Below are 21,880 nucleotides of genomic sequence, written 5' to 3'. Positions count from 1 at the left end.
CAGAACGCGTGGATCCCAGTGAATTTTACGTAGAGTTTTTTTTTTTTGCATTTTTACAGAAGTCATGAAGCCAGAAGTCTACAGTCAATGATGTCATTTGTGCCCTTTTTAAAAAAAAAAAATTGTCAAACATTCTAGGTATCGTGAAATTCTAGGTATTTTTTATTTATTTTTACAATTTTTCCTGCAGATTTTTTCAGTAAAATCTCATCCACTTCGCTGCTGGAAACGCTGCAGTTTTCCGCCAAACATTTTTTGAGCTTTTCTTTGTGGCGTTTTCTTTCTTGTGTCGCTGTTTGAGTCGTCGCCACATTTCCTAACATAAAATACGAGACAAGTTTACAGGGGTAAAGAATTGGGTGCGGTTTTTGGGGGCGCAGATTAACATGGGGGGGGTATTTGACACCAATGTTTTGATCATACTTTTTTTTTATGTATACATAACTATTTTTTCATGTCATTTTTAATATAAAATGCCGCCCCGGCCTCACGTGTGATGAATGAGCTCTTATTGATAAGCAAATAACCACAAAGTCTTGAAAAATCCATTTCCTCCACCATTTCCACTGCCAACCCGGAACCGTGCGCCCGATGAAGAAGCCCAGTTTGGATGGTTCTCATACCAGTTTGTTCTGTAAATACTAATAGAAGACAATGGTTTTGGGCGACAGTCAGTGAGAGAAACTGTTCTGATGGAAACCTTCTCCATCTGTCAGATCTTCCTCTCCAGTGATGGTCACCATTACTGCCGCGTGTAACGGGTGTCGCTGGAGAAACTCCGCAGGTTTTACACTAACGAAAAGAAAAGCCCCCGTATGTGACCATCAGAGAGCAGCCGTGCTGTGGCTGAGGGGGGAGGATTACAGGCACAGAGGTCCATGTTAGGTTTCACCCACATCTCTATAGTAGGATCCGTCAGGAGCTTTCGTTGCAGATTCCATCACGAGTAAGGGACAGAATACCTCGGCATGCTGCCGCTTTTTCCTGTTAGGTAAAATGGCGAGTTTTCTAATGGAAATCGCATGCATTTCCCTCATTTGGTGGAGATGGCATTGCCATTATTTTAATTGTTCATCAAAAGGTCATCATGATGGTCCGGGCTGAATAAAGGAGATGAGGAAAGAGAACATCTGCATCAGAGGAGACATCACTGGATGTAAGAGCTATGGAGAGCTGCATTCTCCTGTATGGCCATGACCACCACTGGGCAGAATAGTGTGCTGCACTGTGGTATCTGGTTCTGCTGGGGCAGTATATTGTGCTGCACTGTGGTATCTGGTTCTGCTGGGGCAGTATAGTGTGCTGCACTGTGGTATCTGGTTCTGCTGGGGCAGTATATTGTGCTGCATTCTCCTGTATGGCCATGACCACCACTGGGCAGAATAGTGTGCTGCACTGTGGTATCTGGTTCTGCTGGGGCAGTATATTGTGCTGCACTGTGGTATCTGGTTCTGCGGGGGCAGTATATTGTGCTGCACTGTGGTATCTGGATCTGCTGGGGCAGTATAGTGTGCTGCACTGTGGTATCTGGTTCTGCTGGGGCAGTATAGTGTGCTGCACTGTGGTATCTGGTTCTGCTGGGGCGGTATAGTGTGCTGCACTGTGGTATCTGGTTCTGCTGGGGCAGTATATTGTGCTGCACTGTGGTATCTGGTTCTGCTGGGGCAGTATATTGTGCTGCACTGTGGTATCTGGTTCTGGTGGGGCAGTATATTGTGCTGCACTGTGGTATCTGGTTCTGCTGGGGCAGCATATTGTGCTGCACTGTGGTATCTGGTTCTGCTGGGGCGGTATATTGTGCTGCACTGTGGTATCTGGTTCTGCTGGGGCAGTATATTGTGCTGCACTGTGGTATCTGGTTCTGCTGGGGCAGTATATTGTGCTGCACTGTGGTATCTGGTTCTGCTGGGGCAGTATATTGTGCTGCACTGTGGTATCTGGTTCTGCTGGGGCAGTATATTGTGCTGCACTGTGGTATCTGGTTCTGCTGGGGCAGTATATTGTGCTGCACTGTGGTATCTGGTTCTGCTGGGGCAGTATATTGTGCTGCACTGTGGTATCTGGTTCTGCTGGGGCAGTATATTGTGCTGCACTGTGGTATCTGGTTCTGCTGGGGCAGTATATTGTGCTGCACTGTGGTATCTGGTTCTGCTGGGGCAGTATATTGTGCTGCACTGTGGTATCTGGTTCTGCTGGGGCAGTATATTGTGCTGCACTGTGGTATCTGGTTCTGCTGGGGCAGTATATTGTGCTGCACTGTGGTATCTGGTTCTGCTGGGGCAGTATATTGTGCTGCTGCACTGTGGTATCTGGTTCTGCTGGGGCAGTATAGTGTGCTGCACTGTGGTATCTGGTTCTGCTGGGGCAGTATATTGTGCTGCACTGTGGTATCTGGTTCTGCTGGGGCAGTATATTGTGCTGCACTGTGGTATCTGGTTCTGCTGGGGCAGTATATTGTGCTGCACTGTGGTATCTGGTTCTGCTGGGGCAGTATATTGTGCTGCACTGTGGTATCTGGTTCTGCTGGGGCAGTATATTGTGCTGCACTGTGGTATCTGGTTCTGCTGGGGCAGTATATTGTGCTGCACTGTGGTATCTGGTTCTGCTGGGGCAGTATATTGTGCTGCACTGTGGTATCTGGTTCTGCTGGGGCAGTATATTGTGCTGCACTGTGGTATCTGGTTCTGCTGGGGCAGTATATTGTGCTGCACTGTGGTATCTGGTTCTGCTGGGGCAGTATATTGTGCTGCACTGTGGTATCTGGTTCTGCTGGGGCAGTATATTGTGCTGCACTGTGGTATCTGGTTCTGCTGGGGCAGTATATTGTGCTGCACTGTGGTATTTGGTTTCTGCTGGGGCAGTATATTGTGCTGCACTGTGGTATCTGGTTCTGCTGGGGCAGTATATTGTGCTGCACTGTGGTATCTGGTTCTGCTCGGGCAGTATATTGTGCTGCACTGTGGTATCTGGTTCTGCTGGGGCAGTATAGTGTGCTGCACTGTGGTATCTGGTTCTGCTGGGGCAGTATATTGTGCTGCACTGTGGTATTGGTTCTGCTGGGGCGGTATATTGTGCTGCACTGTGGTATCTGGTTCTGCTAGGGCAGTATATTGTGCTGCACTGTGGTATTGGTTCTGCTGGGGCAGTATATTGTGCTGCACTGTGGTATCTGGTTCTGCTGGGGCAGTATATTGTGCTGCACTGTGGTATCTGGTTCTGCTGGGGCAGTATATTGTGCTGCACTGTGGTATCTGGTTCTGCTGGGGCAGTATATTGTGCTGCCTGTGGTATTGGTTCTGCTGGGGCAGTATATTGTGCTGCACTGTGGTATCTGGTTCTGCTGGGGCAGTATATTGTGCTGCACTGTGGTATCTGGTTCTGCTGGGGCAGTATATTGTGCTGCACTGTGGTATCTGGTTCTGCTGGGGCAGTATATTGTGCTGCACTGTGGTATCTGGTTCTGCTGGGGCAGTATATTGTGCTGCACTGTGGTATTGGTTCTGCTGGGGCAGTATATTGTGCTGCACTGTGGTATCTGGTTCTGCTGGGGCAGTATATTGTGCTGCACTGTGGTATCTGGTTCTGCTGGGGCAGTATATTGTGCTGCACTGTGGTATCTGGTTCTGCTGGGGCAGTATATTGTGCTGCACTGTGGTATCTGGTTCTGCTGGGGCAGTATATTGTGCTGCACTGTGGTATCTGGTTCTGCTGGGGCAGTATAGTGTGCTGCACTGTGGTATCTGGTTCTGCTGGGGCAGTATATTGTGCTGCACTGTGGTATCTGGTTCTGCTGGGGCAGTATATTGTGCTGCACTGTGGTATCTGGTTCTGCTGGGGCAGTATATTGTGCTGCACTGTGGTATCTGGTTCTGCTGGGGCAGTATATTGTGCTGCACTGTGGTATCTGGTTCTGCTGGGGCAGTATATTGTGCTGCACTGTGGTATCTGGTTCTGCTGGGGCAGTATATTGTGCTGCACTGTGGTATTTGGTTCTGCTGGGGCAGTATATTGTGCTGCACTGTGGTATCTGGTTCTGCTGGGGCAGTATAGTGTGCTGCACTGTGGTATCTGGTTCTGCTGGGGCAGTATATTGTGCTGCACTGTGGTATCTGGTTCTGCTGGGGCAGTATATTGTGCTGCACTGTGGTATTTGTTCTGCTGGGGCAGTATATTGTGCTGCACTGTGGTATTTGGTCTGCTGGGGCAGTATATTGTGCTGCACTGTGGTATCTGGTTCTGCTGGGGCAGTATATTGTGCTGCACTGTGGTATCTGGTTCTGCTGGGGCAGTATATTGTGCTGCACTGTGGTATCTGGTTCTGCTGGGGCAGTATATTGTGCTGCACTGGTATTTGGTTCTGCTGGGCAGTATATTGTGCTGCACTGTGGTATCTGGTTCTGCTGGGGCAGTATATTGTGCTGCACTGTGGTATCTGGTTCTGCTGGGGCAGTATATTGTGCTGCACTGTGGTATCTGGTTCTGCTGGGGCAGTATATTGTGCTGCACTGTGGTATCTGGTTCTGCTGGGGCGGTATATTGTGCTGCACTGTGGTATCTGGTTCTGCTGGGGCAGTATATTGTGCTGCACTGTGGTATCTGGTTCTGCTGGGGCAGTATATTGTGCTGCACTGTGGTATCTGGTTCTGCTGGGGCAGTATATTGTGCTGCACTGTGGTATCTGGTTCTGCTGGGGCAGTATATTGTGCTGCACTGTGGTATCTGGTTCTGCTGGGGCGGTATATTGTGCTGCACTGTGGTATCTGGTTCTGCTGGGGCAGTATATTGTGCTGCACTGTGGTATCTGGTTCTGCTGGGGCAGTATATTGTGCTGCACTGTGGTATCTGGTTCTGCTGGGGCAGTATATTGTGCTGCACTGTGGTATCTGGTTCTGCTGGGGCAGGTATATTGTGCTGCACTGTGGTATCTGGTTCTGCTGGGGCAGTATATTGTGCTGCACTGTGGTATCTTGGTTCTGCTGGGGCAGTATATTGTGCTGCACTGTGGTATCTGGTTCTGCTGGGGCAGTATATTGTGCTGCACTGTGGTATCTGGTTCTGCTGGGGCAGTATATTGTGCTGCACTGTGGTATCTGGTTCTGCTGGGGCAGTATATTGTGCTGCACTGTGGTATTGGTTCTGCTGGGGCAGTATATTGTGCTGCACTGTGGTATCTGGTTCTGCTGGGGCAGTATATTGTGCTGCACTGTGGTATCTGGTTCTGCTGGGCAGTATATTGTGCTGCACTGTGGTATCTGGTTCTGCTGGGGCAGTATATTGTGCTGCACTGTGGTATCTGGTTCTGCTGGGGCAGTATATTGTGCTGCACTGTGGTATCTGGTTCTGCTGGGCAGTATATTGTGCTGCACTGTGGTATCTGGTTCTGCTGGGGCAGTATATTGTGCTGCACTGTGGTATCTGGTTCTGCTGGGGCAGTATATTGTGCTGCACTGTGGTATCTGGTTCTGCTGGGGCAGTATATGTGCTGCACTGTGGTATCTGGTTCTGCTGGGGCAGTATATTGTGCTGCACTGTGGTATCTGGTTCTGCTGGTGGCGGTATAGTGTGCTGCACTGTGGTATCTGGTTCTGCTGGGGCAGTATATTGTGCTGCACTGTGGTATCTGGTTCTGCTGGGGCAGTATATTGTGCTGCACTGTGGTATCTGGTTCTGCTGGGGCAGTATATTGTGCTTGCACTGTGGTATCTGGTTCTGCTGGGGCAGTATATTGTGCTGCACTGTGGTATCTGGTTTCTGCTGGGGCAGTATATTGTGCTGCACTGTGGTATCTGGTTCTGCTGGGGCAGTATATTGTGCCTGCACTGTGGTATCTGGTTCTGCTGGGGCAGTATATTGTGCTGCACTGTGGTATCTTGGTTCTGCTGGGGCGGTATATTGTGCTGCACTGTGGTATCTGGTTCTGCTGGGGCAGTATATTGTGCTGCACTGTGGTATCTGGTTCTGCTGGGCAGTATATTGTGCTGCACTGTGGTATCTGTTCTGCTGGGGCAGTATATTGTGCTGCACTGTGGTATCTGGTTCTGCTGGGGCAGTATATTGTGCTGCACTGTGGTATCTGGTTCTGCTGGGCAGTATATTGTGCTGCACTGTGGTATCTGGTTCTGCTGGGGCAGTATATTGTGCTGCACTGTGGTATCTGGTTCTGCTGGGGCAGGTATATTGTGCTGCACTGTGGTATTGGTTCTGCTGGGGCGTATATTGTGCTGCACTGTGGTATTTGGTTCTGCTGGGGCAGTATATTGTGCTGCACTGTGGTATCTGGTTCTGCTGGGGCAGTATAGTGTGCTGCACTGTGGTATCTGGTTCTGCTGGGGCAGTATATGTGCTGCACTGTGGTATCTGGTTCTGCTGGGGCAGTATATTGTGCTGCACTGTGGTATCTGGTTCTGCTGGGCAGTATAGTGTGCGCACTGTGGTATTTGGTTCTGCTGGGGCAGTATATTGTGGCTTCTATCTGTGGTACTCTGGTTACTGCTGGGGTCAGTATCGTTGCTGCACGTGGTATCTGGTTCTGCGGGCAGTATAGTGTGCTGCACTGTGGTATCTGGTTCTGCTGGGGCAGTATATTGTGCTGCACTGTGGTATCTGGTTCTGCTGGGGCAGTTATATTGTGCTGCACTGTGGTATCTGGTTCTGCTGGGGCAGTATATTGTGCTGCACTGTGGTATCTGGTTCTGCTGGGGCCGGTATAGTGTGCTGCACTGTTGGTATCTGGTTCTGCTGGGGCAGTATATTGTGCTGGCACTGTGGTTATCTGGTTCTGCTGGGGCAGTATAGTGTGCTGCACTGTGGTATCTGGTTCTGCGGGGGCAGTATATTGTGCTGCACTGTGGTATTGGTTCTGCTGGGGCAGTATATTGTGCTGCACTGTGGGCGGTATATTGTGCTGCACTGTGGTATCTGGTTCTGCTGGGGCAGTATATTGTGCTGCACTGTGTATCTGGTTCTGCTGGGGCAGTATATTGTGCTGCACTGTGGTATCTGTTTCTGCTGGGGCAGTATATTGTGCTGCACTGTGGTATCTGGTTCTGCTGGGGCAGTATATTGTGCTGCACTGTTGGTATCTGGTTCTGCTGGGGCAGTATATTGTGCTGCACTGTGGTATCTGGTTCTGCTGGGGCAGTATATTGTGCTGCACTGTGGTATCTGGTTCTGCTGGGGCAGTATATTGTGCTGCACTGTGGTATCTGGTTCTGCTGGGGCAGTATATTGTGCTGCACTGTGGTATCTGGTTCTGCTGGGGCAGTATATTGTGCTGCACTGTGGTATCTGGTTCTGCGGGGGCAGTATATGTGCTGCACTGTGGTATCTGGTTCTGCTGGGGCAGTATATTGTGCCGCACTGTGGTATCTGGTTCTGCTGGGGCAGTATAGTGTGCTGCACTGTGGTATCTGGTTCTGCTGGGGCAGTATAGTGTGCTGCACTGTGGTATCTGGTTCTGCTGGGGCAGTATAGTGTGCTGCACTGTGGTATCTGGTTCTGCTGGGGCAGTATAGTGTGCTGCACTGTGGTATCTGGTTCTGCGGGGGCAGTATATTGTGCTGCACTGTGGCATTTGGTTCTGCTGGGGCGGTATATTGTGCTGCACTGTGGTATTTGTTGCTGCGGGGGCAGTATATTGTGCTGCACTGTGGTATCTGGTTCTGCTGGGGCAGTATATTGTGCTGCACTGTGGTATCTGGTTCTGCTGGGGCAGTATATTGTGCTGCACTGTGGTATCTGGTTCTGCTGGGGCAGTATCTTGTGCTGCACTGTGGTATTTGGTTCTGCTGGGGCAGTATATTGTGCTGCACTGTGGTATTTGGTTCTGCTGGGGCAGTATATTGTGCTGCACTGTGGTATCTGGTTCTGCTGGGGCAGTATATTGTGCCGCACTGTGGTATCTGGTTCTGCTGGGGCAGTATATTGTGCCGCACTGTGGTATCTGGTTCTGCTGGGGCGGTATATTGTGCTGCACTGTGGTATCTGGTTCTGCTGGGGCGGTATATTGTGCTGCACTGTGGTATCTGGTTCTGCTGGGTCAGTATATTGTGCTGCACTGTGGTGTCTGGTTCTGCTGGGGCAGTATATTTTGCTGCACTGTGGTATCTGGTTCTGCTGGGGCAGTATATTTTGCTGCACTGTGGTATTTGGTTCTGCTGGGGTGGTATATTGTGCTGCACTGTGGTATCTGGTTCTGCTGGGGCAGTATATTGTGCTGCACTGTGATATTTGGTTCTGCTGGGGCAGTATATTGTACTGAACTGTAGTATCTGGTTCTGCTGGGGCAGTATATTGTGCTGCACTGTGGTATCTGGTTCTGCTGGGGCAGTATATTGTACTGAACTGTAGTATCTGGTTCTGCTGGGGCAGTATATTGTGCTGCACTGTGGTATCTGGTTCTGCTGGGGCAGTATATTGTACTGAACTGTAGTATCTGGTTCTGCTGGGGCAGTATATTGTACTGAACTGTAGTATCTGGTTCTGCTGGGGCGGTATATTGTGCTGCACTGTGGTATCTGGTTCTGCTGGGGCAGTATATTGTACTGAACTGTAGTATCTGGTTCTGCTGGGGCAGTATATTGTGCTGCACTGTGGTATCTGGTTCTGCTGGGGCAGTATATTGTGCTGCACTGTGGTATTTAGCTCTGCTGGGGCAGTATATTGTGTTGCGCTGTGGTATCTGGTTCTGCTGGGGCAGTATATTGTACTGAACTGTAGTATCTGGTTCTGCTGGGGCAGTATATTGTGCTGCACTGTGGTATTTGTTGCTGCCGGGGCAGTATATTGTGCTGCACTGTAGTATTTGTTGCTGCGGGGGCAGCCACAGTATATTGTGCTGCACTGTAGTATTTGTTGCTGCGGGGGCAGTATAGTGTGCAGCACATACGTTCTAATGCTGTATGGACACAGGTCTCCTTATAGCATTAAAGCGAAGTTTAAGAACGATTCGCTCACCCCTAGTCATGGTGCCATTTCTGTATGGAAACCAACATTCTGAGTCACCAGCACCACTTGCAGTCCTGGTTAATCCATGGGTATCTCTCTAGGCTTCAATATCTCCACAGATTCTCCCACCATCTTCTTCTTGATTTCCAAGCTGTCCTTCTGCCCCTGTGAACTGCACAATTTCTGGAGAACTTTTCATCACAGAGAACTTCATCCAATGCTAAAAACTGAGGTTGGGTGGAGTCTTATCAAGTGCTGTAATATTAGAAGGACTTGGCAAGGCAAGAGAAACAAGAGCAAGAGAAGATCCTTCTAATCTTAGAACGTTCCTAGTAGAAAGGAATGACTTTCACAAAATTCATTTAGGTTTCTATTCTATTGATTTAACCGTCCAATTCGATTCTCTCCAGATAAATTCAATCCAAATTAAGGTGCTCAGATTGCCACGAAAAGTTGTGTATGACCTTCCGAGGACTGTAGCCAACCTGCTCATTAAAGGAAGGAAAGCCTGCTAGATGGGAGTATTATGTACATTCATCCATAATCTCATTAACCAAGACCTGCCATGATTGCTGTCTCTGGGCCTGGAGATCCAAATAAGCTCTCTGGAAAAGAACCGAGGTTGATTGTCCCAAAGGTGGGCCCTTTCTTAACTGGAGAACATATCATCAAATATATGATCAAAACACTTTGGAGATAAGTGACCAGAAGAAGCTCTGAAGATTTGTGACCCAGGAGAGCTGTGACCTGAAGTCGCGGTGACGTAAAAGTTTGTGCCGTTGTCAGTAAATGACCAAAAGAAAGTTTAGGACAATTCAACCTCTTTCTTGGACATCTGAAGACTCTAGAGCCGAGCAGACTGAGTGCAGCACTTTTCATTTAGTATATATGTGACTATACTTGGTGGCGAGGGCTTTGTCTAAGGAGATAAGGCTGTTAAAATGATATAAGAGGTCATGGTGGACCGTGAATTTCGACAAGTAACACATAGGAAAGAACCTTAGACCACTGACGACTGGCATGCCTGTATGGACGGCACCACCAAAACCAGTCTACAAAGTGATTATGGTTAGAGAGTTGGAGGTAAGCAATGTCAATTCTATGCTAAAGCATATTGTACATACAACTTCTTCTGCAAAACAAATTTCTCATCAGGGAAGACCAAGGGTGGAAATCAATAGAACCCTCCAACTGCTGTGACCAAGGTCATTGGGCATGGCTGTGTGCCTGTATGACAGAAGGGCTGGAGAACATGATGACTGTAGTCCTACCAATGCCGGAAGCTGCAGAGACCGGAAACTGAAATGGAAGAGAGTAATCCATGGAGACGGGCGGAGTCTATATTTTAGGGGTACAGTGCCAGCGGTGAGTAAATCTTACCAGTGGACGGATAACAATAGGAATAGAGGATGGAAGAGACCATGTAAAACTGGATCAACTCCAGTTGTTCAAAATGTCTTTGTTGATTTGAAAGCCACGATTTCCCCATTTTCACCTCCTACAAAATGAATGGGACAAATTACTTAAGAGGAATGATATTAAAAGTATAGAATTGGAGAAATTGGTAAAGAGACAGCTAAAAAGTTTCAGGAGCCTGGGTGGAGTATTCCATATAAAACATACAGTCATCCTGTTAGGGAGGCTGTCTGTGCCCACCGTCTTGCCAACCTGCTGATCCAGAAGTCCATGGGGTCCGTCATCAGCAATGGCAATTTCTGCCACCACCCGAGCTTGCCCTAGATTTGCAGCTTTTGACCTTACTCCAACAGCGCCTGCTCCCAAGCTGACCCCAACAGAAGCAGATCTGTCTCTGATAGTTTTTTTTGTAATGTTTTCGTCATATGTCGGCTCCACTCTTGTCGCCTCCACCCTTCTCCGATGTGATCACCTTAATATGGTTCCCAAATCTTCTCCAACATACAATAATCGCCACATTTTTCAGACTGTGATATGTTTTGGGCTCCTTGCCCCCGTTGATGATTCCCTCCTCTATATGCTCCAAGTACAGCTACCACCATGGCTAACAATGTCCCTACCACCACTAACACAACTATATAATGCAGTCATCATGTTCTCCGCCTGTTCTCATAAAATTCATCAACAGGAACACTATCTGGAGCATTTTCCTTAGCACCAGGGGTTTTGTCTCAGGAGAAGAAAAGGTGCCCCAAAAAAATGCTCAAAAGCATGGTTCGGACTCCGAGGTAGCACCATTATCGTCCTGCTGTGACTGGGATGATGAATAAGCCATCCAGTCCACAATGTCATCTGCTTCCTCCACAATAACACACTGTTATCTACTGGAGGTAAAGGACAACTGGGTCCTGTTACTATCGGCCGGACAGCTGGTGCCACTAGTGCTGCTTCTGCTTGCACTGCAGCCACCAACATTCTCATTAGTGGACGATGTGGCACAGGTATAGTTTTATCCACTGCTGCTCTGTCTTTTATTAGATATTTTATTTTTAACATGATACTTCTAGAAACAAAACCAGAAGTCACATAGTCTATCCACTAAACGTGCACTGTATTTCCATAGAATTCAGTCAAATATGACTGTAAAACTGTAACAATACATTGGGCAAAATAGTCCGTGATCAACAAAATTTTTAAAATTGTACAAATTATTTGTAAAATTGTAAAAATTATTTGTAAAAAAAAAACAAACAAAAAAAAATTGTCAATTGGACAAAGTCTAATGCACTATAACTGTGATGTAGAACAGAACGTCAGGCATCACACCCTTCAGCACCAGGATTACTATAGCAAAAGATCTGTTGTGATTGTAAATTATGTGATGAAGATTGGGCTGATTCACCTTAATAATACAGTAAATTGAGTAGTACAGCTTTAAATGCCGCACACTGGCACAAGCAGTCTCATAAATGGCTGCCAGCCTCCCTGAGTCAGCCTGAAGGAGTTACACAATGACACGCTGACTCCTGTCTCTCTATGTGAAATAATTGTAAATATAACTAGATAATGTATCCTCCTCACTGTGAAGTCTCTGACCCTAAAGCAGTTGTATTCTGTGTTTTAAGATCTCTTTGTTCTATCAGTCATTCTACCCCTCCAATGTACAAACACAGGGAAGCATGGCAGATACTGTCTGGGCTCTTATATAGTGTTTATAGCCCCTTATGACTGTCTTAGCCTGACTGCAAGGCATTATGGGCAGGCCTGCTGGGATGGGGTCATATGTTTCTCCATCTTCATCTTCACATCTTCCCTATATTCTATCATGTAAAATGTTGGATGCCACTTTGAATGAACCAAAGTTTCTGAGAAATTTGTAATGAATTTGATCCATATAGAGTCTACTCGCTCATTAGAATTTGTAGGTGCTGCAGATCACTGGCTCCATAACCAAGTCTAGTTAGAGGTCCCCTTTATGTTCATGACCAGGTTATTGCCCAGGTTGAAGGATATCTTATAATATTCAAAGCTCATTGGACTCATGAACATGGCAGAGCCCAGTGCATGGAGGTTTCATACAAGTAAGCCATGGACCTCCATGCACTGATGTAAAGGCTCCCCAAGCTGCTATATGGCTGGAGATATATCCCCTAGAAGCAATACTTCCTTATATCATATCAGCATCTGATAGCTCTTGTCACAATTTGTTTCTGTTGATTGCGGAGGCATATGGAGGTACAGTAGATGCCTCATCTACCTCTATGGAGCCCTTATTAAATTCTATAAATGATAGAGGGAAAATTGATGCAAGGAACGGGCAACAAAACCGAAGAACACCCTTTAATTTATGGAATTACAGATAAAATGACTGATATCCCTGAGCTCCTGGAACGTTCTCCACCATAGACTGATAAAGATTCCAATAAATCATCGATGGAATGTTTTTGTGTCTAGTCTTCCCGTCCGATCATAAACACCGGTCATATCTTTGATGTTTGAGAAGCCCAGTCCGATAGCGGAATGATTTGTTGCAGCCTGTGCACATAAATGGCTTCTCCCCTGTGTGGATTCGTTGATGGACGACAAGATTAAACTTCTGACTGAACTGTTTGTGACATTTGCCGCAGGAGTAAGGCTTCTCTCCAGTGTGCGTCCTTAGGTGAACCACAAGTTGAGAGGCCTTGATGAAGACTTTGTTGCACATGGTGCACCTGTGCCGGCCGCTGGTATGCACTCTTTGGTGTTTTATGTACTTGTCTAATTGGGAGAAGCATTTCTTACAATGGTCGCATTTATATTGTTCCTTTCCCATTCTTGACCTGGGATCAACAGATGTCCTTTTCTCAAAGACACAAGTTGAGGACTTTGGTCTTTTGCCCTGGACTTGGTGGACAACAGGTGGACTATATGGAGAGGCAATATTGACAGGATCATGACTAAGAAATGTTGGAATGCGAGAAAGAAGGGAGGGTTCAACAGACGATCGAAGAGTGGAATACAGTGTATTGTTGCCTTTAAGTTCTTCATCAGTTTTCAAAGTCTTCTTTCTAATATTAACCTTATAGGATGCCAGGCCTGGTGACCTTTTAGCAATTGGGTTTTCAGATATTGAAATTCGTTTTGACTTCAGATGTCCACCCAATGGTGGCAATGGTGAACATGATGTCTTACATTGAAACCTTTGCCAACTATCCAGTTGTCGTCTCAAATTTTTGGTTAAATCTGGATTTTCAAAATTATTAACTTTTTCAGATCCTGGGGAAGCTGGCTGAGATTTCAAAGGTCTATCTATTGTAGGGGTTGACTTGGCAAAGCTTTGGTTAGCAGTAAGAGAGTTTTCTATTGATGCCTTTTTTGTACATGGTCCATGCCTCTGATGACGGAGAAGACCTGTTCGGTATCGGAAGGACTTATAACATTCTGTACATAGATATGGGTTTTCTCCTGTATGTATGCGTTGGTGCACCACAAGATTGAACCTTTGGCTGAACCTTCTCCCACATTCAGTGCAGGCAAAAGGCCTTTCTCCAGTGTGAGTCCTTTTATGAAGGATGAGTGTGGATTTCCGAATGAAGCTCTTATTGCATTCTGGGCAAGTATTTCGTGATCCAGTGTGGGATTTCTGATGTTCCATCAATTGACTCTTGTGGACAAAAGATTTTTTGCATTGACTACATTTAAATAGTTTCTCAGCAGGACAATGTGAACTGGCTTGCGATGGGGCTGGAAAAGACATGGTCTGCGGGCAAATGGAGGCAGGTGATTTAGAAGAAGGTTTAGTACCATGCAGATGAGAAGTTGGCGATAACGGCAATGAAGGTTTAGTTGCAGACTCATTTACAGAAACTGGATGACTGGTGGAGGTAACCAAGGAAGAACAATTGCCACCATGGGGTGTGTATGTATTATAACTGGTGAAAGCAGGTTTTATATGGGAGGCTGGCGGACATGAGATCATGGATGATGAATGACATTTTACACCTGATGGAAGATATCTAGCAGAGGACAATGTGGAAGAAAGTTTAGGACAAGAAGCAGAGGAAGGTGAAAAAGGGTTTTTACTTGTTTGGTAAACCATGTAGGGTGATGTAGCAGAGAGATGCTTCATAGCTGGGGCAGAAAATTTTGAACAGCCTGAGGCTAAGGTTATTTTATCTGATGAAGGACGTATTGGGAAAGAAGAGGTGAATGCAGGTTGAATACATGATGAATGAGAAATCAAGGAGGATGAAGCTGATGGAGGCTTGGTATCCAATGAACGACAGATGGAGGAAGGTGAGGCTGAGGGAGGCATAGTATCCACTGATTTACTGATGGAGGAAGGTAAAGTCAATGGAGGCTTAGTAGCCAATGATTGACTGGTGGAGCATGTTAAAGCCGATGTAGGATTAGTAACCAATAGCTGATTCGATGGGAGAAGTTAAGGTTGTTGAAAGCTTACTATCCACTGAAAGATGAATAGAGGAAGGTGAGGTGGATTGAACTTTACTATCCAGTGAATGACTTATGGAGGAAGGTGAGGCCAATGGAGGCTTAGTAGTCAACGAATGAGTGATAAGGGAAGTAGGGGCCAATGGAGGTTTACTATCTAATAAATGACTGATGGAGGAAGGTGAGGTCGATAAAGTCTTAATTTCCAAGGAATGACTGATGGGATAAGTTGAGGCTAATGAAATCTTAGTATCCAATGAATGACTGACAAAGGAAGTGGAAGTTGGCTTAGTATTGAATGCATGACTCGTGGAGGAAGGTGCGGTTGTTGGATGCCTTCTACGCAAAAGACTGTGGATGGAAGATGGTACAGCCAATACAGTCTTTATACTTGACTTATTGTATATCAAGGTTGTGGGGGATTTCATTCTCAGGTTGTGAGACTCAACAGATGTGAGAGGTTTACTGCTTGCTAGAGGATTTGAAGAAGGTGCAATTGATGGGACTTTAACACCATGTAAATTTTGGTTCGTGGTTTTTGGGCAGGTTAGTGGTCTGAGCTTTGATAAATGAAGTTTGGAATCTGCTGTGTCATGTACAGAGTTCAAGGAAAATGAATGATGGATGGAAGAATGTGGAAGAATTTGTGATGTTTTAACAGTAGCAGTCATATGAGGAAGATGTCCAGGGCTCTTTTTCTCCACCATCGTCTGTGTTTTGGGGACATTTTTAACACATTTTCCTTCTTTCTCATGCCTGACAAGAGCTGGCTTGTAGCGGAAGCTTTTGTCACATGTAGGACATCTATACGGCTTCTCTCCTGTATGAATCCGCTGATGGATCACAAGGTTGAACCTCTGGCTGAAACTTTTCCCACAGTCAGTACAGGCAAATGGCCGCTCTCCTGTGTGCGTCCTCCGGTGGAGCTTCAGTATGGACTTCCTAATGAAAGTTTTGCCACAATCAGGGCAGGCAAAGGTCTTGTTTTCCTTGTGTGATTTCTCATGCTCAGCAAGAAGGCTGCCGTCTTTGAATACCTTAGAACAATGTACGCATTTATGGAAATTATTCCCCATTTCTGAGTTCTGAATCCTGGTTGAGAGTTTCTTACTTTCACAATTGGAAAGTATTTCGTGGATCTTGTGAGAACTGTAAGATTTTGTTGGCTCTTGGTCAATCCTTTCAGTCTGTTTATCATCTTGTGTCCGTATTGTGCATGTTGCCTGAATCAGATCCCTCAAAGAAAAGTGCTCATGATCTCCAAGAGATCTCCAGTCATTGTATCTTGGGCTTTGAAGGCTTGAGATTATCTTCTCGTCATCCTGAGTGAACCGTGAATTCTCACTGTGGCAGATCATTTTATGGTCAATAAGTAGGGACCAGCTATTAAAGTCTTCTTGACATTGGCAGCACTTGTGGCATAGACCTTCTAAGACACCATGGACATACTTCTTGTACTGACTGCTCCCTGCATCTTGCTCATCCAGCTGGGTTCTTTTTAGTTTCCTCCTTACCTTATTACTAGAGAATGTAGAAGTATTTTCTTCAATTTTATTGCAAACATCATCTGAAAAGAGCACAGAAATTAACATTTGTACGATGTGGTGAGCAACTATGAAAATCACATTAAAAATCTGCTTTATGAGATGTATTAAGATTACTGAGGGTCCTGGGATTCTTTTTATGCTTGATGCTGACCTCTACAATACTAGTATTTTACAAACTAAGCCATGGCCTCCAAATTACTAGTTCTTTAAAAATTCAAACATGACCCCCATTTTACTAGTTTCTTACCAATTCAAACATGACCCCTATTTTACTAGTTTCTTACTAACTCAAACATGACCCCCATTTTACTAGTTTCTTACTAATTCAAACATGACCCCCATTTTACTAGTTTCTTACCAATTCAAACATGACCCCATTTTACTAGTTTCTTACTAATTCAAACATGACCCCCATTTTACTAGTTTCTTACCAATTCAAACATGACCCCATTTTACTAGTTTCTTACTAATTCAAACATGACCCCATTTTACTAGTTTCTTACCAATTCAAACATGACCCCATTTTACTAGTTTCTTACTAATTCAAACATGACCCCTATTTTACTAGTTTCTTACCAATTCAAACATGACCCCATTTTACTAGTTTCTTACTAATTCAAACATGACCACTATTTTTACTAGTTTCTTACTAATTCAAACATGACCCCTATTTTACTAGTTTCTTACTAATTCAAACATGACCCCATTTTACTAGTTTCTTACTAATTCAAACATGACCACTATTTTACTAGTTTCTTACTAACTCAAACATGACCCCCATTTTACTAGTTTCTTACTAATTCAAACATGACCACTATTTTTACTAGTTTCTTACTAATTCAAACATGACCCCCATTTTACTAGTTTCTTACTAATTCAAACATGACCCCTATTTTACTAGTTTCTTACTAATTCAAACATGACCCCCATTTTACTAGTTTCTTACCAATTCAAACATGACCCCCATTTTACTAGTTTCTTACCAATTCAAACATGACCACCATTTTACTAGTTCCTTACCAATTCAAACATGACCCCCATTTTACTAGTTCCTTACCAATTCAAACATGACCCCTATTTTACTAGTTCCTTACCAATTCAAACATGACCACCATTTTACTAGTTCCTTACCAATTCAAACATGACCCCCATTTTACAAGTTTCTTACCAATTCAAACATAACCACCATTTTACTAGTTCCTTACCAATTCAAACATGACCCCCATTTTACTAGTTTCTTACCAATTCAACTTATTAAAGCATGACCCTCAATCAACTAGTTTCTGACCAGGTCAAACATGACCCCCACTCTACTAGTTTCTGACCAGGTCAAACATGACCCCCACTCTACTAGTTTCCTACCAGGTCAAGCACGGCGTCCACTCTACTGTTCGTCCCTTGTACCATTCATAGCCAATCATAACTCCTGCCTTAATTTCGCTGGTTCCTTACCTAATGAAAGCAAGATTTCCAGGTTTTCCTGCATGACCTCCGTGTACAGGTTTTTCTGCCACTCCTCTAGATAGCGCCATTCTTCATTTGAGAAATAAATTGCCACATCATTAAAATTCACAGGGACCTACAGCAAATTAAAAATTGATAAACTGTTTTTTCCTGTAGAAATATCATGAGTCTATTTTTTTACTAGGTCACGGTAACCTGTTGCCTATAGATGATTTGCTTTGAAAATATGCCATATTTTACTCCAGAGCTGCAATCACAATTCTGCTACACTCCTCAACATTGAAACTGCAACATCAATAGCACTATAATCCTGGGAGTAGGACCGGAGTGACATTCCCATGTAAAAGCCTCTTCATGGCATTGTCCACGTGTTCTCCAGACCACTCTCTGGCTATCCGACACAAAAGCTGGACACATTGCTGAAGAGGACAGACCTCCGTTACAGCCTCCATTGCTGTCATACATCATGATAGCCTTTGAGAGCGGTGGGGTAAGGTCAGTGGAACACCTGTAGCTGGATGTCTTGCTCGTAGCCCAATGTAGTGCAGATGCCTTTTGATGGATTGTGTAGACAATGTTTGCCGCCCTAGGCTTGGGAGGTGATGTCCAAGTTCACTTGCAGTACAGAATGGATCATTAAGCGCCATTCTTCTAATCAGATGGTCTGTCCGGGCAGAGGTTCTCCTCTCTGCACCTAATGCTGTCATTCCAGTTTGTCATTGTTATCCCAACCACCCGGACACAGGAAATGTATAGAAATTTTAGCTTAGACGATAGAAGAATAGTGAGTGCAGCTCTGGAGTATAATACAGGATGTAACTCAGGATCAGTACAGGATAAGTAATGTACAGTACACAGTGACTGCACCAGCAGAATAGTGAGTGCAGCTCTGGAGTATAATACAGGATGTAACTCAGGATCAGTACAGGATAAGTAATGTATGTACACAGTGACTGCACGAGCAGAATAGTGAGTGCAGCTCTGGAGTATAATACAGGATGTAACTCAGGATTAGTACAGGATAAGTAATGTATGTACACAGTGACTGCACCAGCAGAATAGTGAGTGCAGCTCTGGAGTATAATACAGGATGTAACTCAGGATCAGTACAGGATAAGTAATGTATGTACACGGTGACTGCACCAGTAGAATAGTGAGTGCAGCTCTGGAGTATAATACAGGATGGAACTGAGGATCAGTACAGGATAAGTAATGTATGTACACAGTGACTGCACCAGCAGAATAGTGAGTGCAGCTCTGGAGTATAATACAGGATGTAACTCAGGATCAGTACAGGATAAGTAATGTATGTACACGGTGACTGCACCAGCAGAATAGTGAGTGCAGCTCTGGAGTATAATACAGGATGTAACTCAGGATCAGTACAGAATAAGTAATGTATGTACACAGTGACTGCACCAGCAGAATAGTGAGTGCAGCTCTGGAGTATAATACAGGATGGAACTCAGGATCAGTACAGGATAAGTAATGTATGTACACAGTGACTGCACCAGCAGAATAGTGAGTGCAGCTCTGGAGTATAATACAGGGTGTAAATCAGGATCAGTACAGGATAAGTAATGTATGTACACAGTGACTGCACCAGCAGAATAGTGAGTGCAGCTCTGGAGTATAATACAGGATGTAACTCAGGATCAGTACAGGATAAGTAATGTATGTACACAGTGACTGCACCAGCAGAATAGTGAGTGCAGCTCTGGAGCATAATACAGGATATAACTCAGGATCAGTACAGGATAAGTAATGTATGTACACAGCGACTGCACCAGCAGAATAGTGAGTGCAGCTCTGGAGCATAATACAGGATATAACTCAGGATCAGTACAGGATAAGTAATGTATGTACACAGTGACTGCACCAGCAGAATAGTGAGTGCAGCTCTGGAGCATAATACAGGATATAACTCAGGATCAGTACAGGATAAGTAATGTATGTACACAGCGACTGCACCAGCAGAACAGTGAGTGCAGCTCTGGAGTATAATACAGGATGTAACTCAGGATCAGTACAGGATAAGTAATGTATGTACACAGTGACTGCACCAGTAGAATAGTGAGTGCAGCTCTGGAGTATAATACCGGATAATTACAATCTCTGTGTGTACAATAATTCTATATATAAAATGTTTCCTGTATTATAATGAATAGCTGATGATTTGACTATTTTTGTGCTGTTAATACAATTCCTGATGTTCTGTAGCCTGTGATGTGGGACATGGACCCCACAGCAGACAATACTATCTATTTCTAGGTGACATCACACATCGCTCATTATTCCAGACTTTCCATAGAATGACTTATGGTGGAGTTAGTAAGCGCCCAATTATCAGCAGAGAGAAGGGTGTAAAGAGAGAACATGAGTACATACCTGCCCAGAGGGCATAGTGATGTCAGGGGCTGGGATGCTGCAAAGTGACATCTTGGTGACATGTGAGCAGGAGGCTGCGGTGGCTCAGTGTCACCCCTGCTGCTCCGCACACTGCAGTACAAGGGTTAAATGCTATGCAAAGTGCAGACCCAAGGATCAAAGCCTCCTCCCAGCATGCACTGCTTCCACACAGCTGTCTACTTCCCGTTACTTCATTGAATCTGGAAAACTACAAACCCCAGAGTCCTTAGGGCTGCACCCCCTGGTGGCTGCTGCCTGTACTGCGACAGTGAGAGAGAAGGAAGGAGCAATCCTGTAGGAAGGATTCCTTCTATAACAGACCGGTTACCACTGTATCTAATCCTAATGTGTGTGATACTGTCTGTTGTGTATCTAATCCTAATGTGTGTGATACTGCCTGCTGCGCTGTGTATCTAATCCTATCCTGTGTGATACAGTCTGCTGAGCTGTGTATCTAATCCTATCCTGTGTGATACTGTCTGCTGAGCTGTGTATCTAATCCTCCCCTGTGTGATACCGTCTGCTGAGCTGTGTATCTAATCCTCCCCTGTGTGATACTGTCTGCTGAGCTGTGTATCTAATCCTCTCCTGTGTGATACAGTCTGCTGAGCTGTGTATCTAATCCTATCCTGTGTGATACTGTCTACTGAGCTGTGTATCTAATCCTCCCCTGTGTGATACCGTCTGCTGAGCTGTGTATCTAATCCTCCCCTGTGTGATACTGTCTGCTGAGCTGTGTATCTAATCCTGTCCTGTGTGATACTGTCTGCTGAGCTGTGTATCTAATCCTATCCTGTGTGATACTGTCTGCTGAGCTGTGTATCTAATCCTATCCTGTGTGATACTGCCTGCTGAGCTGTGTATCTAATCCTATCCTGTGTGATACTGTCCAGCTGAGCTGTGTATCTAATCCTGTCCTGTGTGATACTGTCTGCCTGAGCTGTGTATCTAATCCTATCCTGTGTGATACTGTCTGCTGAGCTGTGTATCTAATCCTCCTGTGTGATACTGTCTGCTGAGCTGTGTATCTAATCCTATCCTGTGTGATACTGTCTGCTGAGCTGTGTATCTAATCCTATCCTGTGTGATACTGTCTGCTGAGCTGTGTATCTAATCCTATCCTGTGTGATACTGTCTGCTGAGCTGTGTATCTAATCCTATCCTGTGTGATACTGTCCTGCTGAGCTGTGTATCTAATCCTATCCTGTGTGATACATGTCTGCTGAGCTGTGTATCTAATCCTGTCCTGTGTGATACTGTCTGCTGAGCTGTGTATCTAATCCTATCCTGTGTGATACTGTCTGCTGAGCTGTGTATCTAATCCTATCCTGTGTGATACTGTCTGCTGAGCTGTGTATCTAATCCTATCCTGTGTGATACTGTCTGCTGAGCTGTGTATCTAATCTATCCTGTGTGATACTGTCTGCTGAGCTGTGTATCTAATCCTATCCTGTGTGATACTGTCCTGCTGAGCTGTGTATCTAATCCTATCCTGTGTGATACTGTCTGCTGAGCTGTGTATCTAATCCTATCCTGTGTGATACTGTCTGCTGAGCTGTGTATCTAATCCTATCCTGTGTGATACTGTCTGCTGAGCTGTGTATCTAATCCTATCCTGTGTGATACTGTCTGCTGAGCTGTGTATCTAATCCTATCCTGTGTGATAC

The 21,880-nt window shown here is 45.2% G+C and overlaps 2 protein-coding genes across 4 annotated transcripts; both read right to left on the bottom strand.

The window, feature by feature from the left end:
- Positions 1–163: 163 nt before the first annotated feature.
- Positions 164–20,366, bottom strand: LOC122938244 (oocyte zinc finger protein XlCOF28-like). 3 transcript variants are annotated; one of them, XM_044293623.1, is made up of 4 exons: positions 20,193–20,366; positions 17,793–17,919; positions 16,308–16,360; positions 164–316 (listed from the first exon to the last, which is right to left on the bottom strand). In XM_044293623.1, the coding sequence occupies exons 1-4, from the start codon at positions 20,241–20,243 to the stop codon at positions 197–199; spliced, it is 351 nt and encodes a 116-aa protein (XP_044149558.1). In that variant the 5' UTR covers positions 20,244–20,366; the 3' UTR covers positions 164–196. The 3 variants fall into 3 exon arrangements, with proteins under 3 accessions (XP_044149558.1, XP_044149556.1, XP_044149557.1); XM_044293621.1 differs by lacking the exon at positions 164–316 and having other exon boundaries at positions 14,736–16,360; XM_044293622.1 differs by lacking the exon at positions 164–316 and having other exon boundaries at positions 14,736–16,360; positions 17,793–17,873.
- On the bottom strand, positions 12,689–14,656 carry LOC122938243 (zinc finger protein 2-like). Its single transcript, XM_044293620.1, has one exon. The coding sequence runs from the start codon at positions 14,654–14,656 to the stop codon at positions 12,830–12,832; it is 1,827 nt and encodes a 608-aa protein (XP_044149555.1). The 3' UTR covers positions 12,689–12,829.
- Positions 20,367–21,880: the final 1,514 nt, after the last annotated feature.

Source organism: Bufo gargarizans, chromosome 5, assembly GCF_014858855.1.
Source record: "Bufo gargarizans isolate SCDJY-AF-19 chromosome 5, ASM1485885v1, whole genome shotgun sequence".
Lineage (NCBI taxonomy): Eukaryota > Metazoa > Chordata > Amphibia > Anura > Bufonidae > Bufo > Bufo gargarizans.
Note: the sequence above shows the minus strand (reverse complement) of the source record. Positions and strands in the feature narration are given on the sequence as shown.

What these genes read in the sequence shown, in the direction of transcription:
- LOC122938243 (XM_044293620.1), bottom strand. Translation starts at nt 14,656, where the DNA reads ATGCCTCCCTCAGCCTCACCTTCCTCCATCTGTCGTTCATTGGATACC.
- LOC122938244 (XM_044293621.1), bottom strand. Translation starts at nt 20,243, where the DNA reads ATGTCACTTTGCAGCATCCCAGCCCCTGACATCACTATGCCCTCTGGG. An exon ending in TCACTATGCCCTCTGGGCAG is followed by an intron (nt 17,920 to 20,192) that starts GTATGTACTCAT and finishes AATTTGCTGTAG; the next exon opens with GTCCCTGTGAATTTTAATGA. An exon ending in GGAAATCTTGCTTTCATTAG is followed by an intron (nt 16,361 to 17,792) that starts GTAAGGAACCAG and finishes TGCTCTTTTCAG; the next exon opens with ATGATGTTTGCAATAAAATT.